At 38.6% G+C, this 24,646-nt stretch overlaps 2 protein-coding genes across 9 annotated transcripts in view; one reads left to right on the top strand and one right to left on the bottom strand.

Annotated features, from left to right (window-relative positions):
• The window catches only part of LOC114873998 (FK506-binding protein 2), a 161,487-nt gene that overhangs the window by 1,458 nt on the left and 135,383 nt on the right, over positions 1-24,646 (top strand). The gene's annotated exons all lie outside the window — the stretch shown is intronic.
• The window catches only part of LOC114873996 (protein NDRG3), a 77,792-nt gene continuing 53,500 nt past the window's right edge, over positions 355-24,646 (bottom strand). The window contains exons 2-10 of one of the 7 annotated variants that reach the window (XM_029182847.2): positions 23,459-23,846; positions 20,392-20,445; positions 10,852-11,051; positions 10,594-10,714; positions 8,848-9,136; positions 7,663-7,932; positions 7,362-7,446; positions 5,117-5,161; positions 355-3,906 (exon numbers count right to left, since the gene is read on the bottom strand). In XM_029182847.2, the coding sequence (XP_029038680.1) occupies positions 3,761-3,906; positions 5,117-5,161; positions 7,362-7,446; positions 7,663-7,932; positions 8,848-9,136; positions 10,594-10,714; positions 10,852-11,051; positions 20,392-20,445; positions 23,459-23,673 (1,425 nt within the window). In that variant the 5' untranslated portion in view covers positions 23,674-23,846 and the 3' untranslated portion in view covers positions 355-3,760. Of the gene's footprint in view, positions 3,907-5,040; positions 5,162-7,361; positions 7,447-7,662; positions 7,933-8,847; positions 9,137-10,593; positions 10,715-10,851; positions 11,052-20,391; positions 20,446-23,458; positions 23,847-24,646 lie in introns of all 7 variants that reach the window. The other 6 variants (XR_003789030.2, XM_029182843.2, XM_029182844.2 and 3 more) reach the window with 6 other exon arrangements.

Below are 24,646 nucleotides of genomic sequence, written 5' to 3' on the forward strand. Positions count from 1 at the left end.
GCTAAAACGATCATGGAAAATAATATCATTAAGAAATATTAAATGACGTTGAACGAAGCATCTCGTGATGCATTTATCGGCACCGGAAATGGAGGCGTTTTAAAGATTTTAAGGTCAATTTAAGTAGTGGCACGTCCATGAGGGCTAGGATTGCAGCCCTTCCAAAATTAATTGAAAACCTCTGTTTCATTATTATCGCTATTAAATTTGTACGAGTCGCCACTGGTCAATTATCTTTTTTTTCAATTGAATTGTTTTCTACAAAAAAGTATTAAGATACTTGGGTCGAAAATTGATTAGTTCAAATTTGGAGGAGGACAAATTAGACAGTAAATTTGACAAAACAATCGTTCCTTCATTTTTATACTCGTTTATTATAAATAACAAGATGTATATTCGGTGCGCACGTGTTGTTTAACCTGTATATTTATATGTATATATATATATATATATATATACTCAAGCTCCGTCTAAGTTTACTTCGCTTACTGTACTATACCTTGTTTTTACTTTGAGTTGTTGTCAATAACATATTTCCGCTACAATCTATCTGATGATACTGCGCGAGGGATCGTAAGATTTGCAAACGAAGGCAAAAATCTTCACGTTATAGCACCTCAAGGAAACATCGTTATCCACCCGCGAGATTGTAGTGGCGTTTGATGCCGATTTTGTGATCGATCGTGTGCTAATGAATTCTTTAAACCCTTCGTAACCATCAGCAACGTCAATTTTTTTCCGACCTTTTAGAGCGTTATAGACATTCAATCACCGTTAGTATCTCAATTAAAATAGAGACACGATAGATATACACAGAATTCTACGATCAAACCATCATCGATAGCCGGCTTTCCATCTTTTGATTTTTCAATTATAATCAATCGAATTCGTAAATTAATTCGCGCTAATGATATGCGTCTCGTGAAAATCTTCAATGAACGATCAAAGATTACGATTAGATTGTTGAACGGTCGTACAATGGTACTGGTATCACACTTATCCACGATATGTTCAATCAAATACAATTAATGGAAGGGGTAAAATGTGACTTATTTCGAACGTGGACCTAATCCGTTCTTGAATGTTTCTATAATGCAGTTCCAAGAGCGATGTGGAAACGAAGGGGTTAATGGTAGTGGTATCTGTGTGTATGTTATGTGTGTTTATAGGTGGTCCTTAAAAGCTACTTTACTCTGGATAGCGCTCGCGGTTTAGCAATGATTAATGCGTGCATACCTTCAATCCTTTCGAATCGAAAATCGCCAGAAATTGTCTAATACTAAGCTGTCGACTACTATTTTGTCTCAATTCGCCGGCCTAAATAACGCGCCATAGGTATACGTCTATAATATATTCGCTCTGTTTATAAACTCTCTTTTACACGAAACGATTAAACCTTTTCGTCCCTCGATACGTCCTTTTGTCGTGACTTTCGTCGTGTTTTCGCGCATCTCCTTTGCTTTCATTCTTGCCTCATCCGTTTCCATTCGATGTAAACACACAGTACACGTCATTGATGGTCGTAAATGCCGTACTACGTTGCCGAATTTTGTTGGATCTTTTAATATTTATAGAAATAATTTATCCTTGTTTGCTGATATATTTTGCGGATAGATCTTTAACAGGATTATAGAGGTTTGTGTACAAAAAAGGTTGCACATCGGAAATGGCGATTATTACCATGAATGTAGCGTATTGCACGGTTCGTTCTAAGGGGCGCGCGAAAATAGGGAAAATCCAGGACGTACGGGAATCGCATAGAAAACTAAAGGCGTTGAAACTTTCGAAAGCTACGTACGACATCATGTAGCAGGCACGTCTTATCATATCACGCTAAAGGCTTTAAGAAGCCTGGTAGAACCGTACTGAGGTACCGAACCAGATACTCCCTTTTTTTTTTCATTTTTTCTTTTACATTCTTTATTTCTTTTTTTTTTATTGTTTAACGACAATCTACGACCCTCCTTCCTCTAAGTTACTCTTGCAGACATACTCTTACAACATTCGTTTCTTCTTTCTTTCCCTCTTATCTTTCTCTCTTTCTCGTGCACTCACGCACGCACACATGCTCTCGATTATGTATGTATCTCTAAACGCCTCGAACTAAGGAAAGGGTGCGAACGGTGCGCGAGCGCAAACAAATGAACCAACGTTCCTCCCTGTTTACCGTCGAGGAAACGTTTCGCAGGATTCAACTCGGCTCGGAGGATTTTATTGAACGCGCGCGGTATCCTCGTACGAGTTTCCTGCTTTAACACGAAGCACATATCACACGTGCAGGCCTACGAGAAGTTTCTTACCGAGAGAACACGAACGACCGCTCCGCGCAGCCGAATTGCTTATTTCTTTTAGGCTTTATCTTTTTGCATTTCACCACTTCAAAAGTTCTGTGGATGATAACGGCTAAGCGAAGTCATCGAATACCTACCTTTCTGTTACCTTGTCACTTCTTTTTTCTTTTTTTTTCTTCAAATCTCTACATTACTCAAATCTTGCTCCTTCAATCGTGTAATCTATCTTGTCGGTCTCAGATTCGAGATGAACGCAAGCGATATCGATGTTTGCACGAAAACTTTAGTAGGCGCGATGTTGGACGGGTTCAAATTTCTAAAAAGACCACACGCTGTGTTCCTGCTCGGCGAATAAGTATCTCAAATGTGCGCAAGTCTTTCCAACCAAACTTGACAACCCGATTCGTCACCTACCATCGTTTTCCTGAACACGGAAAGCAATTAGTGCGCGCTTCTCTACGATGCAGTGCTGCACACACACACACGAAATCGTGTTATTAGCTTCATCTTCAAATTTTTTTTTTTTCATTTTTTGTTTCTTGAAATATTCTTTTAGAATCGTATGATCATCATCGATAACAAATGTATGCAATGTGCATCATAGGTGAGCACAATGAACACCCTTTTTCATTCGAATTCTACGTACATACTTTGTACAACAATGATTTTTCCCCTTGGTTTGCTTTTCGTTAGAGTCGTTTTTCTTTTTTTATGCAAAACCACGGTTTCGTTGTCTCTGACGTTATACGAGAATCGTAATCTGCGCGTACCGATATGAATGAGATGCTGCCGGATTTTTGACGAGTCGAAGATAATTGCACGTTTGTATAATCCTGAATGTTTATCTGTTAAAAGGACCCCGTCGATGGTGTCCGTTCGTTGAAATTTTTAAAAAGATACGCTGTTCCGCTGAACAAAGAGATATCGTAGATAACAATAGTAAAAATCGTTGGGTGATTCGCGAGAAATTGTCGTGGGTTTTAAAAGTGGATACGTGCCTTCCGAATTATATTGAACGGTTGGAAGTCTTTCGCGAACGATAATAATCGGCTTTCGACATTAGTATCATCCAATCGATAAAACGCTTCTTAAACGTTAAATAAGGACTACCAGCTAGCTTAACTATTCTTAAACACGAAACAAACAGATCTTACGAAATAAATTGCTACAAAATAATCATGCTACTTTAACTTGCACAAATCTTAACGTAACGTCATAGATAGAAATAAACGAAACATTGAAATAAATCGATGGAATTAAAAATACGATTAAATTAAAGGATCGAATGGTAGAAACGAAGATTGAAAAACGTTTTAGAGCCACGTCGTTGATCGTTGCCCCGACGAAACCTCGAATAAAAAGAATTAAAAAAAAAACTGAACGTTCGATTCGCGTGAATTTTTCGTGCTCGCGTGGTCTGTCGTTGGTGAACGACCAATGAGAATGGTGAGGATTTGTCGACAAGAAATTTAACAAACGACCGCCTCCGATATGGGATTCTCGGTGATGTGTATAGTCGCGGTGGGCCAGTCGATTTTCTTACTGCAAACGTGATTTAATCCCTCGAGGGAGGCCAGTCTGTAGTCAGCCATTTTCAGCGGTGAGAGCGGTGCCACTATAAAGAGAAACGAAAAAATATGCCAGGTCAGAGTAATCCGTCTATCGGGATTACGTTCTACAACCTCGTTCACAGGTTGTCAAACACGAAATTATCCACATATATGTATCATTGATAAAAGACTCGTATCACACAAACATAAAGAGAAATAAACGTGTAGCTCGTTCGTCGAACGAAATAAGAACAGACAGAAAGGCACGCATGCAAAACGAAAAGGAAAATATAGAATCATGTGTGTTAGTGAAAGTCAGTTTCATGTGCAAGGCATGTGAATCGGCGCAACTTGTTGTTTTACTATTCTACTGCCCAGTATGTTGTGAGGTCAGCCTGCAATTTTTTAGAAATACTATCTGTTAATGTCCCACCATGAGTAAATGCTGCTACAAGAAAACAGATTAGATACTTTTCTATTTCAATAGTCCATATATATTTTTTAATAAAATTAATATCTACAAGGAAATATGAAAAAAATGTTTCTACGAAGATACCTAGTTTATCATTGATCGATCAAACTATTCTGTACCAGCTATCGATAACAGCAAATAATGAACTCAGTCGATAAATGGTTACTATGATCCTAAAAAATGAATCTTTAATGATATTCATATAAAAAAGAAAAAAAAAGGTAGTTCGTTAATTAAATGTATGATCATGTAATGCAATTTTGAATGAATGATTACTGATTGATCCTCTCGCTGCGATTTTTTTTGGATATGTAAACATTTATATAGAAACAACTAGAAGAATGATAATTTTGAAATGTATTCAAAGACTAATGAAGCGCACGAGAGTTTAGTAAGTCCGAAGAGATTGACCCACGACATCCGCAGTTCGAAAGAGTTAGTAACGTTAACCCTCGCTCAGCCGATACTAGGGCACTTTTGATTAAAACACGCTTTTTGACCTTTTATTTTACAGCAAAAAGGTAGATATAATTACGAATGAAAAGTGACTCGATATCGGTTTACAGAGTCACTGTTTTCAGTCGGCTGTTCGAGGGTTAAAGGGAATAGTAGTTGCCTTTTGTTAAACCTTCAGAGAATATGCCCGAGGTTGTCCAAGAGACGTTAAGTCGTGATACACATCGTCGTCGATTAGTAGGTCCCGATAAAAGTTTGAATTCCGACTTACTTAACATATAGACGTGGCCTAATCGACCAACTGCGCGCTTGACTCCTTGCGGCCTTCAATTCCTAATTACAATTACCTTCGGGTGTTGTCGGCGTCACGGGCTTCCGCGGGGATCTCACCACTAAAACGCATAAGAAAAGAAATTCTCTTTAAAGACTCAAGACACAATATAAAAGAATCGCAATGTAGCGTAGTAGCTGTTAATTGGTCGTTCATCGAAAAATCATTCCCGGTGCGATGCATCGCTTCTAGGCCGATTGTCGTGTATCAGTACATTCAAAGAAAAAATTGAAAAAAAAAAAAATCAAGCAACGGATCGGGCTGTGCGACTGTCGTCCATATTCATCTTCTTCCCAGCTATTGTCTGATCAATTTGGATGAAATGGACGTCAATCGTAAACGCTTTCGCTGCTGGCTATTAATTTGCATACGTTTCTGATGGAAATACAATCGTTCAAATTTCATCAAAAATTTATAAGAAACAGCGAAAACGTTTCTTCTTCAACACTTATAAACGAATCACTAGGACAGAACAATCTAAATCGTAATTTCTATCTAAACTAGTTAAACGTACAGCATGATCCTTAGCACTAGCGTTTATTGAAAAGCAAAAGAAAATAGCCAAAAAGCCGTAACTACTTCCAACTCGACTACAATCGACTATTCGAGCACTATTAATTTATACGTACCACTCGATCGATCCGAGACGCGTGGGAAATAAAGGCGCAAGTCGGTGAACATGTATTTTTTTTCTTATTTGCCTTTGATAATCATGTTTAAAAAAAAAGAGAGATCTCTCAGAAATAAATGGCAATGGTGGTGAGACTAAAGTGATGAATTCAACGTAATCCTTTTTCAAACCTCATTTTATTTATCAAGTCGAGCCAGTGGCTGCTTTCCAACGAAGGAAAGTACATGATCGAAGATGTTGGTAAATCTCAATGTATCAAGGATACTACAGAAGTCAACTGATTATTATTCATTTTCCTCGGATGTTATTAAAAAAAAAAAAAGAAGGGGTTTAAACTTCGAAAGATTTCAAGTGTCATATCGTTCGATCCTTGATGCATCGAAGGGTTAACAACATCTTGGCATCGCGCCATTCGTACAACATGAAAACTCTATTCATATAACAGAGACGATCCGCAACAACAACAATTAATTAACGATAATCACCATGATAGAAACGATTAATTTAAATAGAAATTGGCCGTACTTGGCTAATATACGTAGATATCTACCACGTAAAACAAGTATTTAATTCATTGGGTTTAATGCAAGTCAACGAAGGGGAGAAAGAGATCAGGCAATAATCGAGGAACAATAATTAAGGGGGAGGATTGGCATAGTAATCGTAGACAAGGTACTCTATTCGCGCGATAAATACACCATAAATTTGTATATCAACTGGGCGATAGTGTTAAGCGTTGTGTCATGTGATAAGTGCTAACGTGTTTCTGTGTCCAAGAAGCCAAAAAGAATAAGAAATTTCAATTAGTCGCGGGAATTAGCATTCATCGTTCAGCGGAGCGATACCATATTATTCTTTCCGTATGCACTCTTCTGAATATTTTCGGTACAAAGAACAAATAATAATTGAACGTCAATTCACTACGGACATGGTTACACGACAAATAACGCCTACGCTAAACAAGCGTCCGTAGTAAAAATTGTTTCTATTTAAAAAATAAACAAAAGAAGAGGGAGAAACAACGTGTCTTGCTCGCTACAACTAATGCAGTTTGAACCGAGTTTCGCATTTCTAGCGAGTCCGAAGGCAAATTGATTCGAAGATCGCTCAAACTTACAAGCGTGACTTCGTTTCGTTGCGATCGCATTTTCGAACCGACTCGTACGCGTATTTGAACGTAAATCAAATTCGATCCGTCGATTTGTAAATTCTCTCGTTTCGTGAATAACCGATGTCGATTCGCGTTTATAGGCCAGAAGAAATACCGATACTTGTCAAATATGGCAATCGACAGAACAAACTTAAACCTACGAATGTTCACGATCACCTGCGATTTCGTTTCTTCGTAAGGCTGCGTAAAAGAGCACACGAACGTCTTTTATCATTTACAATATCAATCAACTAGGTTTGAAAATATTTACGTACTTTTAAAGCGAACGAGAAGTGTAATTCTTAGATTGAATGTAAAAATGTTTCTTTTAATTTCTTTTATTCACGATCGTGTGCTCTTTTACGAAACAGTATGGCGTGAGTACGATTTCGTTAATACCGATGAAGATCGATGAGAATAATCGTTTGACGTTCTGATAATTGAATGTCTAAAGCATAGTTCGCGAGGGCGCTCACTTACCATATCCTTCGCCCTGCAGAAACAGTCGGAAGGCCTCGCTTACTTTGCCCGGTTGTTCCTCCAGTACCATTCCGCAATCAGAAATCTGCCAATTAAACAAGTTCAAATTAGATATCTAATAAATTTAAGTACGATATCAGAATGGCCCAATTTATGTATAATTCAGTTTCCAAATTTACTTGGCTAAATTCGTTTTAAATTACATGTAATTTAGAGTAGCTTATTCACAACGTTAAATGGATTTTGATATAAGGTTACTATCGCATCAAAGCGATCGATTAATATTGCAAGAGTCTCGTACCTTCATCCAAGAGCTGTTCGCCGGGTCTAATCGTCCATTTAACGTCACAGTGTCGTCGACGTGCGGGCTCAAAGCACCTGTGATATTCATGACAGGTACACCAAGCGTAAGACCTTCCTTCTTACGCGTCGGATCTAATTCTCTCGTGATATTCAGGTCTGTACGACGAACGTAACTATCGATGAACAACGCCAGATTCGTTGGATTCACACGACGTTCGAAATAATTCTTGTACACCTGAACGAGATCGTGATTCCTTTCCTCCGTGCCCTGAAACAGGTTTCGCAAATAGTATTTCTTCAAGTCCAATCCGTTCGACTTCTATAGAAAGCTTTACACTCGATACTTCATTTTAAATTCGGAATTTAAGTATATAACATATGTCGATGCGATTGAAACGTTTGAGATTCTTCTGTCAACTGGAATCTGTGTCAATGAAAAAATTCCAAGGATACTAATGTCTTCGACCCGTTTTACGAACCAAATTCCCGGGACAAAAGTGAAGGAAAAACAACCGTGAAGAGTGAAGGTTCGTCATTAGTCTCGGACGGGGTAAAATTGAAAGAAAAAGAGCAGAAAAAGGAGCAAGCAGAGCGAAAGGGCCAACTCCATTCGCAGCTCTTTTATCTTCGAGAAATTACTTTTTTCGCTTCGAATCATTTACACCATAAATATTGCCAGCTACTACATTTTCACGGTGTACAGGGTGACTTTATTATGGAGCTACGTGTTGCATAATACGAATGACAGAATTGCTGCTGATACCCTAATCCAATTTTCTCGGTTGCATAGAAACACTCGACGGTATAAGCCTTCGCCATACTTGGCTTTGTCGTCGATAATTTATTGGCCTACGTTTTCGCGTGAACGTTGCTTAACTAACTTGCCTCGATAGAACTTTGTAGGTCACCCCTTGCATCTCAGATAAATTAGTCACCGATAATTCTTTACTTAATCGATAAAGACAGACATTGACAATTAAAATAACTTTGCAGTAAAGCCGTAAGAGAGAGAAAAGAAGCGAACAAAAAAATTAGAAATATTGTCAAAATCCGTAGGTGATGCAACATACCCCATAACGCTATTCTCACAGGGTTGATTTTACATTTTATATTTGAGCAAAAAAAAAAGAAAATGTTGCAAATTAATGCAAGAGGAGTAATGATAAAAAGTCAGTCTTCTCACCCTGCCAAAATGATGCCACATCAGGTAGTCCAATACACCTTGGGTCATGCCCTGTGATCTCAGGTGGCGAACATTCAGCTTCTGATAACCCCACTCGATCCAACCTGCTTGTGTCGATACGCAGTTTATCAAGCATAGGGCATTGACCTTCTCAGGATGAGCAAGTGCGAATCTTGCCAGTATATTGGCTCCAGCGCCAACACCGAAACCGATTACGGATTTCAGGCCAAAATGACCCAGGACGAAGAGCAGCTGTTCAGCTAGCTCGTCCATGGACGGATAAACGTAGCTAGAACACAGTATTGTTATTTAAAAATATCATTCAAACTATTTACACTAGTGCATTTTGCTACAAAATCGACTAGTCAGTATATACACAGCAATGAGTACTTAGAAATTTCGTGCTGAATATTTCATTGACACTCTCCTCTATCTAACTCTGCCATTAATTAAAATGTTTAATATTGGAAATATTTATTGCATTAAAAAGAAAAACTGAACGGCCTTAACTGATCGTGATAGACGTATGTCTCACTCCAGTAGCTAGTAATGTGTTATTAACTGCAGTCTTAATACGCCTTGCTACAAATGCCCGTTTTTTACTGCACCAGTTAATATGCTAATAGTCACGCGATGCAATAAATACTTCCAATATTTTCACTGCATTTAAAGTAATCGAGTAGTAAAAATATATTTAGCGAACGTACAACGAAAAATAAGAGTATCACTAATAAGTATCGATTGACGTTCGTATACGCTCGTCATAAAATTTTACGGGTTTGGCACGCGAACGGAAACACAACTCGTATGTTCGATGCATGAAAATCTGCATTGCAGTCTAAATCATTCTGTAACACGCTGTTTAGCTACGTGTGCGTCCGTCGAGGTGAGCCTCGATTGTTTGAGGTCAGCTTAATCGGATGTCGTAGGTAGGCACCGTCAATCTTCTAATTGAACGATGTAAACGATCACCGACTATCGCGTCACGGTATTTTTTAATGTCCTTCTAGAATCGTCAGACGTAGCATTAAAAGCGATCAAACGGATAAGAAAGAATTCTAACGATATAGAATATATTTTTTTCAATTGAATCTCGGGAATTCGTGGAGGAAAGCAGCTTAACAGTATCAAAAGGTAGAAAAGCTCGGAACGATTTCGCGAGATACTATTTTCTGATTTCATGTGTGGACTGAATATTGGAAAGGCGAATTGCGCAACGGCCGATAAGATCGAATCCATAGAAATGCAAACGGCGATAGAGGCAAAGCGCAGCAAGGAACTCGCTTCCGTGAACACGAGGGAAAAAAAGAATCTCTTTTAAGACTCGAGGAATCATCCCTGGCGGAACGAGCATGCGGGACACAGTCGGGGCTTCGACTAATTAGAACGTTAATTAGGCCATTGATTCGCACTAATTGAATTCACTGTCGTCGAGTGAGACGCGTGTACGGTGCTCTTGAACGAGATTCTAAATATACGCGCGTGTATGGGATCTTTTCGAAAATCAGTTTTTGTCATATCGCGCGTTAATTAGTGAGCTCGTTACTGCACTTATAGGGAACACGCGTTCCTCCTGCTTGAACAATGGCTATCCAGTCCATCTATCCACGTCAAGCGACGACGCATATTTTTAGGAACGACGCGTTTTACAAATTCCTTCCAATTTTCTATCGCAGCCAAATAGTTATATAGGTATGGAAATTGCAGTAATTCATAGAAATTTTGGGGTTAAAATAGTGTACTCACTCCTCAGGTAGTGTTGGAGCACCTTCTTCTTGACCTGGTGCGTTCACGTGGTAAACGCAGAAGTTTTCGAGTAAAACTCTCATGTCGATGTAATTGAAGAATGCCTGGAAGCTCGATATATCTGGAAACAATTATTATCCATTTTTATGGAAATTCATGCGTCACTCTCGTACAAGTGTCATCATAGTTAAACTTCAACGTCGCCTATTAATTTTATTTAACGATTCGATTGTTTGTATCACGTATCCTGGTACTCACAGTTAAGGCCTAAGTCGTGATAGGTGAGAATGGCAGGTTTCGCTCGATTTCCTTGTACAGCCACCAGCAGACTTCCTTTGTCCGTTTCCACCCTCTCCTCTCGAACGGAATTGTCGTCTCTGGACAAGTATCTTAGCGCCGGGAATTGAAGCTGAATATTTTTCAATTCGATGTCATCCATGCTATCTGAAGGCATCGTGCTGCGTACGGAAACAAACCCTTTTAACCCTTTCTGTCTCTGTGCACGAATGCCAGCCAATAGTTTACATCATTATTTTACTAAAAATGTAAAAAAGAAACTTTTAAACTTTGACCTTTTTCCTTATTTCTTGGGATTCTGTTTCACTGTGCAACGCTGCCTCAGCGAAAGGGTTAATCAGTTGAATGTTAATTAATTCGCGTGCTCTTAGCACGTGTGCAAGCGTATAACGAAATATTCAAGGTTTTCTAGGTTTTTATTTCACCAGTGTATGTTTTCTTTCTTACCGAACGAAAATTAGAATCTGCTTATTTTCCTAGCGAGAAAAACAATTCAGGGTACAAAGTGAACACGTACGTTTCTAATAAGAAGAAAGGATTCTCGCTCGGTTGCCAGACCAGAAATTTTAACGCTAATTTAGCAACAGACTGGCGGAAAATTGCACCGTGGTAAATTTACACTGAATCGATACACACACCATTTCCTTCGTGTATATTATAGAGAATTCCATATTCACTTTTGCCGACTTTCCTTTTTATTTTACCTACACGGACACGAGAGATTCCACATTCATACGATGTCCCGTATGTCAGCTAAATTACTTTCGCGTTTTAATTACCACCGTAATTGAAATTTCAGATAGGAAACGAAGGAATAAATTTAACTCTGTATAAATATTAGACTATTGTAGATGAAATCATCGGTTAATTAACAAAATTTTTTACAATTATAATTGCGTTAAAAAACATTTGGAGCCGTAAAAATAAACACTATATTAACAATTTCTACAGATTTTTTTAACGCTAAACGTTAAATGATGGTTTCCTAAGTTTTCTAAAATCAAATCGCTCATTTAATATATAAATAACATAATTTCTTTTTCTAATACGTGACTTGTGACGTCATAAAAGTTTGAAAAGAATCACCGAAGCGAAAGTTTGCTCATTCTTTCCTCGTTCGCGTGACAAGGGAAGTGTCATCAAATGTTCGCTACGTCAACAGTTGAATAAAGAATGCGCCAGCCGATGCTTTCGGCGACTTTGAATAGCTGGTGTTGCAAATTCTTCTCTCTAGAAAAAGCGTCGTACAAATATTTCGCGAATGCGCCTTTCGCCATTGTATCAGTGTGACTACAGTGAAAAGAAACTTTCTGAATCTTTATAAAAATGTAATCGTCGCTTCTGCTATTTAACAGCACGCAACTGAAGAAAGACTTAAATAAAAGAAGCAAGGTACGATCAATACTAAAAACTTAGTATAATATACTTTATATCTAATTAACTTTGCTCTCATTTACATGGCAATCTACAGTAATAATCTGCAGAATTGTTCCTGGGTAATTCTTATTCATTTGATTCATAAATTTATGACGTTACAAGGGCTGCGATATCCATTTACTCTTAATCGTTTAAGTAATTAAACCGAATGCAATCTACCCTTCTTTACGACAAAAACAAAGAACAAAAAATTAACTTATAATTTGTCGAATAAATACAAGTATATATGTATTCGTTTGATGAATATTCTGTTTTCCAATCAATCGAATATTAAATGAAACTTGCCACGATTGAAACGTCGCGTTGCTTCAGGTGCTAAAGGATATAGACGGTGCGCGCCCACGGAAGTCGAAAGTAATTTGCATAAAACTGGTGGAAGCGTTTAATATTCCTGTGTATGCTAAAAGTTGTGCACTTTATTAAAGAAGGTGGACGTGCGATGAGCTTTTTATGGTATCGATCCTGAAGGCCACGCCCTGTCGAACGTTCTCCGGGTTGAAACGTGCGTTTCTGAAGGCGGATCGTGTCACCGACAGTCCATTTCCATTCATCGCCACGTGCTTTCATTCCCCGTGTGGCACTCTTCTGATTTGCCCGTGCAATTTCCCTTTGACGCTTCTACGCCCATTCAGTTGTGTATCCTTTAAAGGGGAAACGCGAAGTATCGTTCTCCTTCATTAAAGACTTCGTAATTATCCCAAGCGCGTTTACACTCCCCAGCGAAATGGTCGTTTAATGTTTGTTTAAATTTTAAATGCATCCTCATTAGGCAACCAGTAAATTACAGTTTTGTAATTTTTTTCTTTTTCCTTGTGAGAAAATTTATGTTTCTTCAAATGGGTAGATAAAGACTTTTATATATATATATATATATAGTTCTCTAGATGATTAACAATGATCCTGTTAATTGTCTTGGCGGTGCTTCGACGACGCAGCTTGTACCCCTTTTTCCTAGCTAATGCCTTAAGACTTTACTTTGACCTGTATTCCTCAAGATTTACGAGACGACCCAATTCAGTTTACCAGGAGAAAATGTCAGGAACTTCGACTGACCTATTCTCCGCGTGCTGACGCTTCTGCAAGTTCGAGGTAGATAAAGGAATCGCTCCCCTTTACAGAAACATCAGTGAAAATACCATCCACTGACCTCGTAAAGTAGTTACTTTCTTCATTGGATTCCCCGGTGTATTCCTGGGTCCTTTTGTTCAACATCTCTTCCCCCTTACTTTGTTATTCAGAAAGCTAACGCTGCGTAAATTGCTTTTCCGATAATATCCTTCTTTTACCTTTCTTTTCTTCTTCCCTTTCGTCCGTGCAGCAATGCTTGTGCACCCAGTTTTGAATAAAATATCCTTTCCCACGATCTCGTCGCTCGAAGTTAATTAATTTCATTTGTCACCTCGCTGTTTGTTCTGTTGTATCCTGCTTTATGGCGATTCAATTGAAACGACGCGACGCGAGGAAAAGACGAAACGATGTTCTCGTTATTAAAACGTGGACAATTTTTTTCTTTCACAGTGAGAGGGAAACTATTTCATTAAATTTCAGCTTGAGATTTATGACCGCGGTTGGATGGCGCCGCGTTGACTTTACTTCATAATCGATACGCCATTCAGAGAACTTTGTCACGGGCGTGCTCGCAAAACAGCTTCTTCACTGATTGCACCGATGTAAGAGAGTATAAAAACTTCAGGAAGTACTTGAAAATTCCAGGCTACCTTTAGAATATTAAAAGGAAAATTCTGACTGGGACCAATGTGCTTGAATGTAACGACCATTTTACTCGCGAGGAAAGTTCTTTCTCCTGAAAAGTTGCTGACGAACATTTAAGTCATACATCTTTATTCGAACCGTGGAAACGACTTCTCGGGATTGTATATCTAATGATAAACAGATAAAGAGTAGATATACCGTGTATTCTCTTATTGACACTGATAGAGCATTTCGTATAAACGATAGAAACATTGTTCACCTTAGTATCGTGACCGCATTTCTGTGATAACGTCTATCGTAAGGTTATTATACAAACATTAGGTGTAGAAATTAATTTAGTGTCGTCAGCAATACGTCTTCTTAATCATGATGTTAAATTTGAATATTTTCCCGCGCTTCTGTGGACTCGAAAGTTAGCGCTAGAATTAAAATGATAACGTTTTAAAAATAAATCTTCAATTGAAAAGAAAGAAAAGGCATCGAATTAATTGGTGCACCTGAATGTTACAGAAAATACCTTATAATACAAATGAACTTTTCAAAAATTTTTTCATATAAAGTTTCAAGGGTCACGATCCTTTGAAACAAGCAAACAATTGCAGCAAAGAAATTTCCGATAAGAAACCAAACCATCGATAAGATTAATTGGCTATTTATTGCTATCGATTACTGACCGTAAAGCAGTTGAAACTTTGAAAGAAGTTCAAGGTACTTCACCTTGTTCTAATTGACTCTTTTCTACCTACGTTGGATTCCCATAAAAATAAATTGCATTCTCGTACACTTTTTACGCTGCTCGTCACATTACTTTGCGTTTTTCTACCGTAATAAAGTACACTTTATGCCACGAAAACAGAAAATTAGATTTTGCGTTTTGTCAAACTATTCGTCGTGTTTTTAATCTGAATAAAAGCAATTCCATCTACGTAATCTCTCATCGTATTATCGTATGAAATATAAAGCAGATAAAATTTCATTTTTCATCCACAATTTTCCTCATTTTGTATATTATCCTCGGAAATATAGCTGTCTTATTTTCTACAATACTATATTTCTTGTAAACAGGAAGAATGATTGTAGCGTATTTTGTCCTAAGAAAATAACATCATTCATCTTCGACAGTAGTAAAACTTATTTTTTGAATACCTTACGATGAACAAACCATTTTATTCTAATGGTTGTTCATGATTTATTGCAATAATATAGCATTCGAGTCGATAGTCGATTGATTTTCTTTGCTAGTTGAAGATAGAACGGTACTTGTAGTGGTTCGAACATACCGTTCATTGAATTTCCAAGCACAACAAATCTATCTGTATGTGGTTTCCCGTATCTCCAGCACGTCGCACTATCATTTCCGGTTCAAGTTAAGTCCGGTTGTGTCCGTATTCGTCGATGAAAACAGCAACGATAAAGCATGCTGTTAACATGTTCTGTCCCTTTATGTTCAGTTCGTATTTTCTAATAAGTTTCACGCTTATAATATCGTGCAGCTTTCTGCTAGTTTCATTATGTTTAATTTAGTAAAACCTTGATAATTTCATTAGGTATAAATCATTTTGAAAAGTCATGTATAGATCGTAGGTAACCTAACATTCGATGAATCAATAAAACATATTTTTAACTTTGCATATGACTTTGGTAAATCTCTCGTTTAACGTGTTTGCTAACGTAATATTAATTAGTTGAGATGTTTTGTACACTCGTAATTTAATCATTTGAGCGTTACAAAGTTCTGTAACATAAAGATCCTTTACAAATCAAAAGCCCGAATTATTTACAGATATCATTTTATTTCGGTTTCAAAAATGTTTTCTGTTACCAAATACTTGCATTTTGAAGCTGTTCATGTACCAGTCGAAAAAAAAAAAAAATGGAAAACAAAATCGTGGTAAAAAAGTACTGAATATGCACGATGACTGTGAAGAGGTGGGATTTAATTCGCGCACTAATAATTAATCTTGTAACGAAAATATGCTGAAAACTTTTCCAGCTTTCACAGAGAAAGCTGGATTCGCGTTTTAAGCTCCCTACAAATTTTAATCGCAGCTTGGAGCGTAACAGAGGCTTCTGAAGTTAATTTAAATGAAAAGTTGATTTAAATTTGGAGCAAGATAAACGTTCACGCGTACTCGAAAGTGGAGTGTCTACGACAGATAGCGGATCCATTAAAGCGGTACGCGAGTTGAATTTTTACGATTATCTTCCTGTACGATTCAACATTTGTACGTTGCACGAAATTAGTTAATTTTTCATTTTCAAAGCCATTAAGAAAGCTATTGCTCAATGATCTTTGAATTTTTATTTAACAGATGTTAAAATCACAAAAAAATGTTTGGAAAATTTCTACAAAAGAAAAAGAAAATATTTTCAGTATTTTCTAACGATCCACCCCTAAGCTATTTTAGAGTTCATTCAGTCAGAAAAGGATTAAACTCTTATTTGAATAAAAAATTATAGACCACTAAAAAAAAAAAGAAATGAAAAATAAATGGTGAAAAGAGAAGTTTCGTGTGTTAATCGAAGGGGGTAAGTTTCAGCAAAGAAAAGAAAATGGTGAATTTTCCATTCGATCGATCGTCGCTAGAAGCCAATCTAACCACCGTGTAAGGAACATTCGATATCCTCGTTACTCGATATCTCGTTCGTATCCTTTTTACCGATCAATTAACCGAGCTGCACACGAGAATTTTTTTGGCCGTCCAAAGATGTTCATATGTAAGACGAGGCTGCTGGGATAAGATCGATTTACGTCTTTCCTTTCTGGAGTCAGGCTTTCCTTTCAAACCAGGCAAACGAATGTGTCGCGCTAGAAATTTAAGCAGAATATTGCAGAGCACGTCTCGCTAAAGCTCTTCTATATACAGGTAAACAAATTCTATGATCTTATCTATCCGATTGAATTGCTATCGACGAACAAATGCATCTCAAAAAGGGTAGAGATCAGAAAAATTAGATTGTTTATTCATTCCATGCATTAACTGCAATCGCACAATAATCCTTTACCTTTAGTGTGGATCCGACGTTGGACCAGTTGTTCAGCTTCGTTCTAGTTTTCGACTATTCGTAGGCACTTGTCTATTGTTCATGCTCACTCTCTAATTATGCAACGTACCTGTGTACGTCTACTATTGAAATTTGTTCGTTTGTAAAGAGTATAAGGCTGACGTTGCACGTTGAAATTACCGTTTCAATTAAATTAATCATTACGGTGACTGGAATGATGCAGCAAGGGTAGTTGGATGTAACTAGGGTGTCTTGATATGATTGTTGATTAGAAAATTACGAATTTATGTTCATCTCTTTTTTATTGTGTCTATAACCCTTTTGCTGCGACGTAAATTGTTCATTGTGTATGGAACAGTTATTGTTGGATGATGGTTACAATTTTATTGGTTCCGAGGCAATTTTCCTGGATAATTTCTCATGGGAAACCAAATTAAAATTTCAATTACTGCATATACCCATCGCACATGGGCGTAACTAGGACCTTTTTCGGGGTGGGCAAGGTTCACATAATTTTAGCACCTAAAACTTTGGAATATTAGTATATTAAAATTTCAAAATTTGTTACTTTTTGAATCTTAGAATCTTTAAATAATAACGGGGTGATCGGTTCACCACTCGTAGCAAAAGAGTTCACACATATAGCGTTATAATTCGAATAATAAACAAAATTAAGCTTTTTTCCCTATCGATGTCCGATATTTCTCAACTCGCATGATCTAGCGAAACGTGAATTGATATCCTAGAGCAACGAGTCGCTCTATTGGAAACCTCGTCGTTTGGTGTAGGTTTTCAGCTCCACTAACATTTTTGACCGTGCGGTCGACGTGGTCCGAAAAGAAAAAAGAAAAAAAAAAGGGAAGTAAAACGAGTGCATTGTTTTCGTCGAGTCGGAAGTCGAGCTAAAGGCCGGGGATCGTGCAAATCACGAGGTGAACCCGGCGGATTGCCAAGTGGCACGAAAACGAATTTTCAGGGAAAGTAGAGCGAAATGACGGGCGGGTTCATGGCGTCGCAAGGAATTCTTACGTTTTAACGTCCCGCTAACACGATTCATTGTCGTCTACGTCTTACGTAACTGTTGTGTAAGAAAGGCGAACAGAAAACACTAGTGTTTTACATGTGTTTACTTAAGCTCGTTTAAGTAAATTATTTCTATAATTGTACCACAGAACGCTGTATTATGCCAATTAGAAACAAGGTACATGTGCTTGCAAAACATAAATTTTAGATATTTGTATTTTTAAAGTACAACGATATCCTAAGACAAAATATTTATTCTATTACTATATAATTTCCTAATGAAAGTTTGGAGGTATGCCAATATTTTGAGATAAAATGGTTGTGTTATCCAACAATATAAGGATAGTTTTGATGAAAATCTACTTGTACAACTTTACTTGTCTAATTATAAAAAATGTTAGTACCAGTGAATCGTGAAATTTCGTTAATAATGTCAGGAAATCCCTTATTCGCATCGTTATTTTAACCGGAGCGTGGCACTGTCAACTGTCACAAGCTTGTGACATAAATACTGAGTTAATCGATATTCTCCAAGTCCTCCATTTCTCTCCTTGCAAAGCAAACACACGACTCGTTGTACACCAGTAAAAATATATATTTCCGAGACGAAAAGTTAATGCATCATTGTCGAAAGATAACTTTGCCTTGTCCCGTTAATGGCCCGTAATTAATCCTAATTTCCCCGTTAATTGCTTCGGAATGAAGATCGATTAGGAGAGCGTAGTCTGATCGTTTCGACTAGAAGTAGGGCGCCAGTCTGTCTGTCTGCTTGGGTCGATTTTAGATACGGTGGTGGAAGAAAAGATTCACGGGTTTAACTGGTCGCCTTCTAGTAGAGGTCGTTTATTACAGGAGAAAGAGAAATTTTCTTGGTATAGCTCCAATCAAAATGGAATAACTCGATGCGAAATCGATCACGAATTCTAACACCACAAACCAAGGACGAATTCATCAACAAATTCTATTAACAACGTCGGACTTTGATGACTTGTTTTTCTTCTCTGACAAATCATTAGAAATTGTTTACGACGTAGCTTCACTGTTATGATCTAACATATGTAAATGCAATTCTCAAGATTTAATTACTTCAGAGCGATGGACTTAGCACTAGAAACATGGAGTCTTGTACAATCGCAATAAAATCCTGGCAGCTGATTTAATTATGAGTGTACATACATAACCATTCATTTCTAATAATTTTCTTACGATTATTAAACGAAGAATATTTCCTTGGTATTGATCTTGTAATAATTTTTGGAAAATTTTCTAAATGAAATGAATAAGGATAATATGCATGAACGTGCACAAATGAAACGTTCCATTAGAGTCCTCGTATTGTTTCACCAATCGATTTCTTTATTTCTCTTGGAAGTTTCCAACAAACTGACCGGACAACCGAGGAAGTATAATTTGTTTGTATCGGTTTCCATTCTGTGACCGAGAAAAAATGGAGGGAAGCATCGCTTTCATAGGAACCGTGCTCTAGATACCTTTCAAACTTCGTTCCACCGTAATCGAAAATATACTTCTCGCGTTGAACAACGGGGGGAAGAAAAAAGAAAAACGATACCACCATTCAATAAACGTCGGAGGAAGTAGGTCGCACGCAATGCCTCGCCATTACAATTTCATTTCTCTCGAGCTCGAGTTAATGCATCCTATCGATTCGCGTTTGCGTAACAACTCGAGGGAATCAGCGACAAGTACAAGTTAGAAACGTTGCACTTAGAAAAATCACTTTGATCGAAGCTGTCGCTCCAGATTCCCTATGATATAAGCTCGCATTGTCAAGTTGCTGATCGAAAACCTTGATTGTAACTCTGGAAAAAGGCTGCTGCAAAGTTGTCCCGATCCGAGCCGAACAATGCGGAATCGACTCAATTATCGGTCACCCACACCCCTGTACTAAATATACCCAAATAACTGATTTCCAAATTAGTATCCATCGCGTAGCACAGAATGCTGGCTGTGAAAAGTCACATGTCAATGTCACGAACACGTGACACCAACCATCAAAGTGTTAATAACGCAGCTGCCAATTATCCACTGGCAGCACGGCTCTGTCGCCATCGAGGTCAATGCCGATTCTTTCAACAAGACCTGAAAATCCCTATGGAACAATGGACGTTTGTATGTCGATGAATATTACGTGTGTGTTCGGTTCAGGTAGCAAGGGACGCGCTGGTTCGATTATCTACGAGTATCGGACACAGTCTCGCGTAATTGACTGCGCGATCGAAAACTGCAATCTACTCGACAGCAGGGCTATTACGCCGGCAACGCGATATTTTCTACGCTCCGCTCGTTCTCGACGAAACTTACCCCAAAAGAGCTGATTCCTCGGCTGTGGCGGCAGTCGGCATCCTGTTTCTTTCCCTAGAACAAAATGGCGGCGAATAATAACAACGCCCGGCCCTAGCGGCTTACACAGCCTCTACCCGGGTGTCAACAACGAGCAAATTAGACGAATGTAGGTAACTTCGCAACCGGCTTTAGCTTTAATTTACTTCATCTATGAATCGTCTCATTTAACCGCAAGAATTTCATATCGAAAAACTGCATTTTCCGCTACGTTGCCTTGAAATAAAAATTGATAAATATATTCGATGATCGATCGTCGTTAGATGTCTCGTAACGCGATACCGCGTTTTCCATGGGCAACGTTTTCTACGTTGCGGCACACGGCGATATCGAATACGATATTGAATTGAAATCGGACGAACGTCGAGAAGTTTCAATCGTTCCCCAGGAAACGAAGGATCCGTGCGGTTAAGAGACACGTATCGAGCGTGTTCTCGAAGAGGATCGACCCCGCCCGTGCGAGGATCTCACCGACCGAGAAGCCGGTTCCGTAACGCACGCGTTGCCGTCGCGCGCCACGAAGCACACGCCGATGCAACTCGAGCGTTACGAGGACAAAGGAACACATCCGACTACGTGCATGCAGAAAGAAAAAAAAAAAAAAAAAAAAAAACACGATTAATGCTAATGATAATAACGACGTAACACCGGTGATAGCTTCACGGGACAAGAGTCTCCTGTGCGTCATTAGTTAGGTGAATATCTATTTTCTAACAAAAGGAGAACAGACTGACGCTATAGTATATTTTTATAATTTTCTGTTATACTCTACAGTGTAACGTAGAAAATTTGATTCGAAGGCAATCAAGAGAGAATTCATAAATTGCTTTGATATCGTTATCCTTAATTAAGATCATCGTCCTGCGAAGTTATCAGTGGTGATAAGTTGGAAGCAGTAGCAGGCGAGCACAAATAACGGGCGAAGCAAGCAGGCACAACGACGAATAGAAAAGCAGAGGAAGTCGAAAAGTCAGCAGCGATAGTGTTGGACGGTGGAAGTGCGAGGAGTGACGTTCAGGTCGCATGATGCGGCTTACCTCGTGGCCTGCTTTTGTACCCAGGCCGATCAATAGTCGCGGCACCAACTTCCGGTCCTAAAATCTGTGTCCGTGCTTAAGGTTAAATCAGTCTTTGATTATCCTGACGATAACATGGAAACGCGCGGTTACTTCGATCCGCGGTCGGTCGCGAAGAGGTGCACACGCGGTGTCGAAGAAAAGTGATCGCACGATCGAAATCTTTCGAACCGTATTACCATCGTTGCATTCTCGATTAAGTGGCATTCGTAAAATCATATCGAGGAAAGCGTGATCGACGTTTGAAAACCTAGGCGAAACGATCGCTATGCGATTCCTTTTTCAATGGTTTCTCTCGACCGTTGCTGTGCTTTTTCATTCTGAACACAGCAACGTTGTTTGGGTCGTTCGAAACACATTTCGAGCTCGAGAGTTAATCGAAGTCGGAGAAAATAGTATTAGTAGAGAAAGGAATACGTCTGTGCAAATAACCACCCCTTTAGTGTTCAAAGAAACAAAGTAGTCCCATTTCTACGGAAAGTTATCGAGTTATATATTTTAGTGGCAATGAATTTTAGCGATCGAAAAAGCGAGAACCGGTATTTCAAAGCATTTCCCCGAAGTATTCTCTACAATTTTAGTCACGTAAATTTGAAAAAGGCAGGAAACTGTAGCGATCGATTCGTTCACGCCAGTCCACCACCGTGGCCAATAGCTAAAGCATTCTAACTGTACCTCCGACATTTTCGACCTCGAACCGATCATTCATGACCTCTTTAGTCTTTGCTCAACTTATTATACTTTGTCATCGATCGCGGTCATTTTCTAATTCATAACTCTCGGAGAAGAAAAATTCGACAATAAATGTGAGCGAGAACCCGAAAATAATGGGTCGGGGTGAATCAGATTCTCGAAAGTACAAATATGCGATAACTTGAAAATTTCGGGTACCCGATATTCGGATCGAGTCAGGAATTACTATGACTTAGAGCGAATTAGATACCTAATGTTTTTCCATTGCATATTTATACTTCCAAGAGTCCGATCCGACCTTACCCGAATGTCGGGTACCCCAACCCCCTATTCGATAACATCTAAATGGAATTTTCCTTCCCTCAAAGTAAAAGCTACTTTACTATTCGTAATTAACAAACAATCAAACAGATCCCAACAAGCGATGTTGATTCGCTTTATTTGCTTGATTTGCTTTAACCGTTTGAATAAATAACTTTCTAATCAGCTGTACTTTGTAAACGAGGAAATGAATCATTTATAACATTCGTATTTAACTTTGTCCCCAAACAGTGTTATCGGACGCGTCATCGGTACAGGGTAAAAGGCTGGTTCGAAAGTAAGCTGTGCAGCAACTAGTCGCGCGTCTCAAAAAGCCTCTTGATAGAATCGATCTGAACTTGTGAATAGACGGATCCGAGGTCGAGAAACAATGAGGATCAAATGAAATAGTTGATCTCGTGGCAAGAGCTTGTTAATTCATGAGACACCCCGGTAGACAAAAGTTAACCATAAGATACCCGAACAGATGAGACGGTAAAGAATCCCGATATCCGTGACCATCACCATTACCTGTCAACTGGTTTTATCCCTGCATGTTGCGGACAAAACATACACGTACACGGCTAGACAGAAATACTCGAACGATAGTTTCTTCTAATTACAATTTATGCAGTCGAGAATAATTAAAGACAAAGTGTGATATTTTATCTTTTTTCATTTACTTTAACGCTTGATCGTAAGGCTAAGCGTCGAAGAGCATAAAAGAGACTTTCATAAAAGATTAAGTAATGCATTAATTTCTCGGCTGGCAATTAATTTAGATAAATTCATTAAGTTTCCTAAAGTGAATATTACTTGTTCGAATAATTTCAAATTTTCAAGGGAAATAAATATGATAAGGTAAGTGGGAATGACCATGAAAGGGTTAAAAAAACAATACCACTATTGTTCGAATAGTTTCGTGCAGCAATGTACGTATATCGTGTATACGGCATTACCTTGAAACGATCGAGACGCTCTCACGGCGGTCCTCGATCAGCGGGTCCTTTTTCCTTAGCTCGACCTTGGGTGAGGCGAAACTGAAAGCCTTCTTGACACTCTCGAGGACGCTCTGCCCGGTGGTCTGCGTTTGGTCGACGATCGTCGTGCTTTTGTACACATTTTCGCCCAGGTCGCCTAACGACCTGTACGAAGCGCCAATACCTGCCGGCATGGCGAAGTTTTTTCTCCCTCTCGTTCGCCCACGATGAAAGCCTACCCACTCAGACGACCTACTCGGACGTCGTCTTCGTCGAGAATCCCGTCCACCGTTACGGTGGATCTACCTCTGACGCTTTCTTGGCCAAACGCGTCCTCTCCTTAGCCTCGCTGCTCTTGTTGCTGTTGCTGATACGCGTGCCCGAAGCCGATACGCCAATATCGTACGTCAACAAGGCAAACGAACGGGCAAACGGGCAAATAAAGAAAATCCAAGATAAGGAGGTTCCGTCTGAACGCTCGGACTATCGACCGAGACATCGGCAACGATTTTCTCATCACAGACGCAATCATACCCTTACATCTCTTCGCGTTTTATTTTCTACCGAACACCGCTTGGAAACGGCTCTTGCTTCGTTTCTTTCGCTGCGAGGTAAACGCACTGATGAAAAGCTTTTCTCGGGATTTACGCGAGAACGTGTTTGCCAGGTCAAAGTATGCAAGTACAGGGAAAATAATCATTTTTTTTTCTCTACGTTTCTGTTGAATCTTATGAATGCTCCAATAACTTCCTTAATTGCTTCCTTCTTTTCTTTTTTTTGGTTAACAAGTTTGCTACCAGCGTCATATGTACAGTTTGTAATTTTTTATTTTAAAATGGATGAAAATTCTGTCAGGTATTCTGAAAAATAGTACAACACCGTGGAGGTTACCGTTGACCGGTACTGTAAATTAGATTTGGTTGAATAATTAAAAGAAAATAGTAGAAAAATATTGTCTTGAATAAAGTTGCTGTTATACCATTAACGTAAAGCAGCAATTAGAAAGTGGTCTATGATGGATGAATTTCCAATAGTGTGCTGTTAATGAACGTGTTAATTACTTCACTCTCCGGATTACCATTGAACCGAATTACTTTAGCCTGAGTAATTAACCGCTGCTTAGAAAAATTATATCAATACTTAGTGCAGTTTAATTTTATACGAACT

This window comes from Osmia bicornis, chromosome 4 (assembly GCF_907164935.1).
Source record: "Osmia bicornis bicornis chromosome 4, iOsmBic2.1, whole genome shotgun sequence".
Lineage (NCBI taxonomy): Eukaryota > Metazoa > Arthropoda > Insecta > Hymenoptera > Megachilidae > Osmia > Osmia bicornis.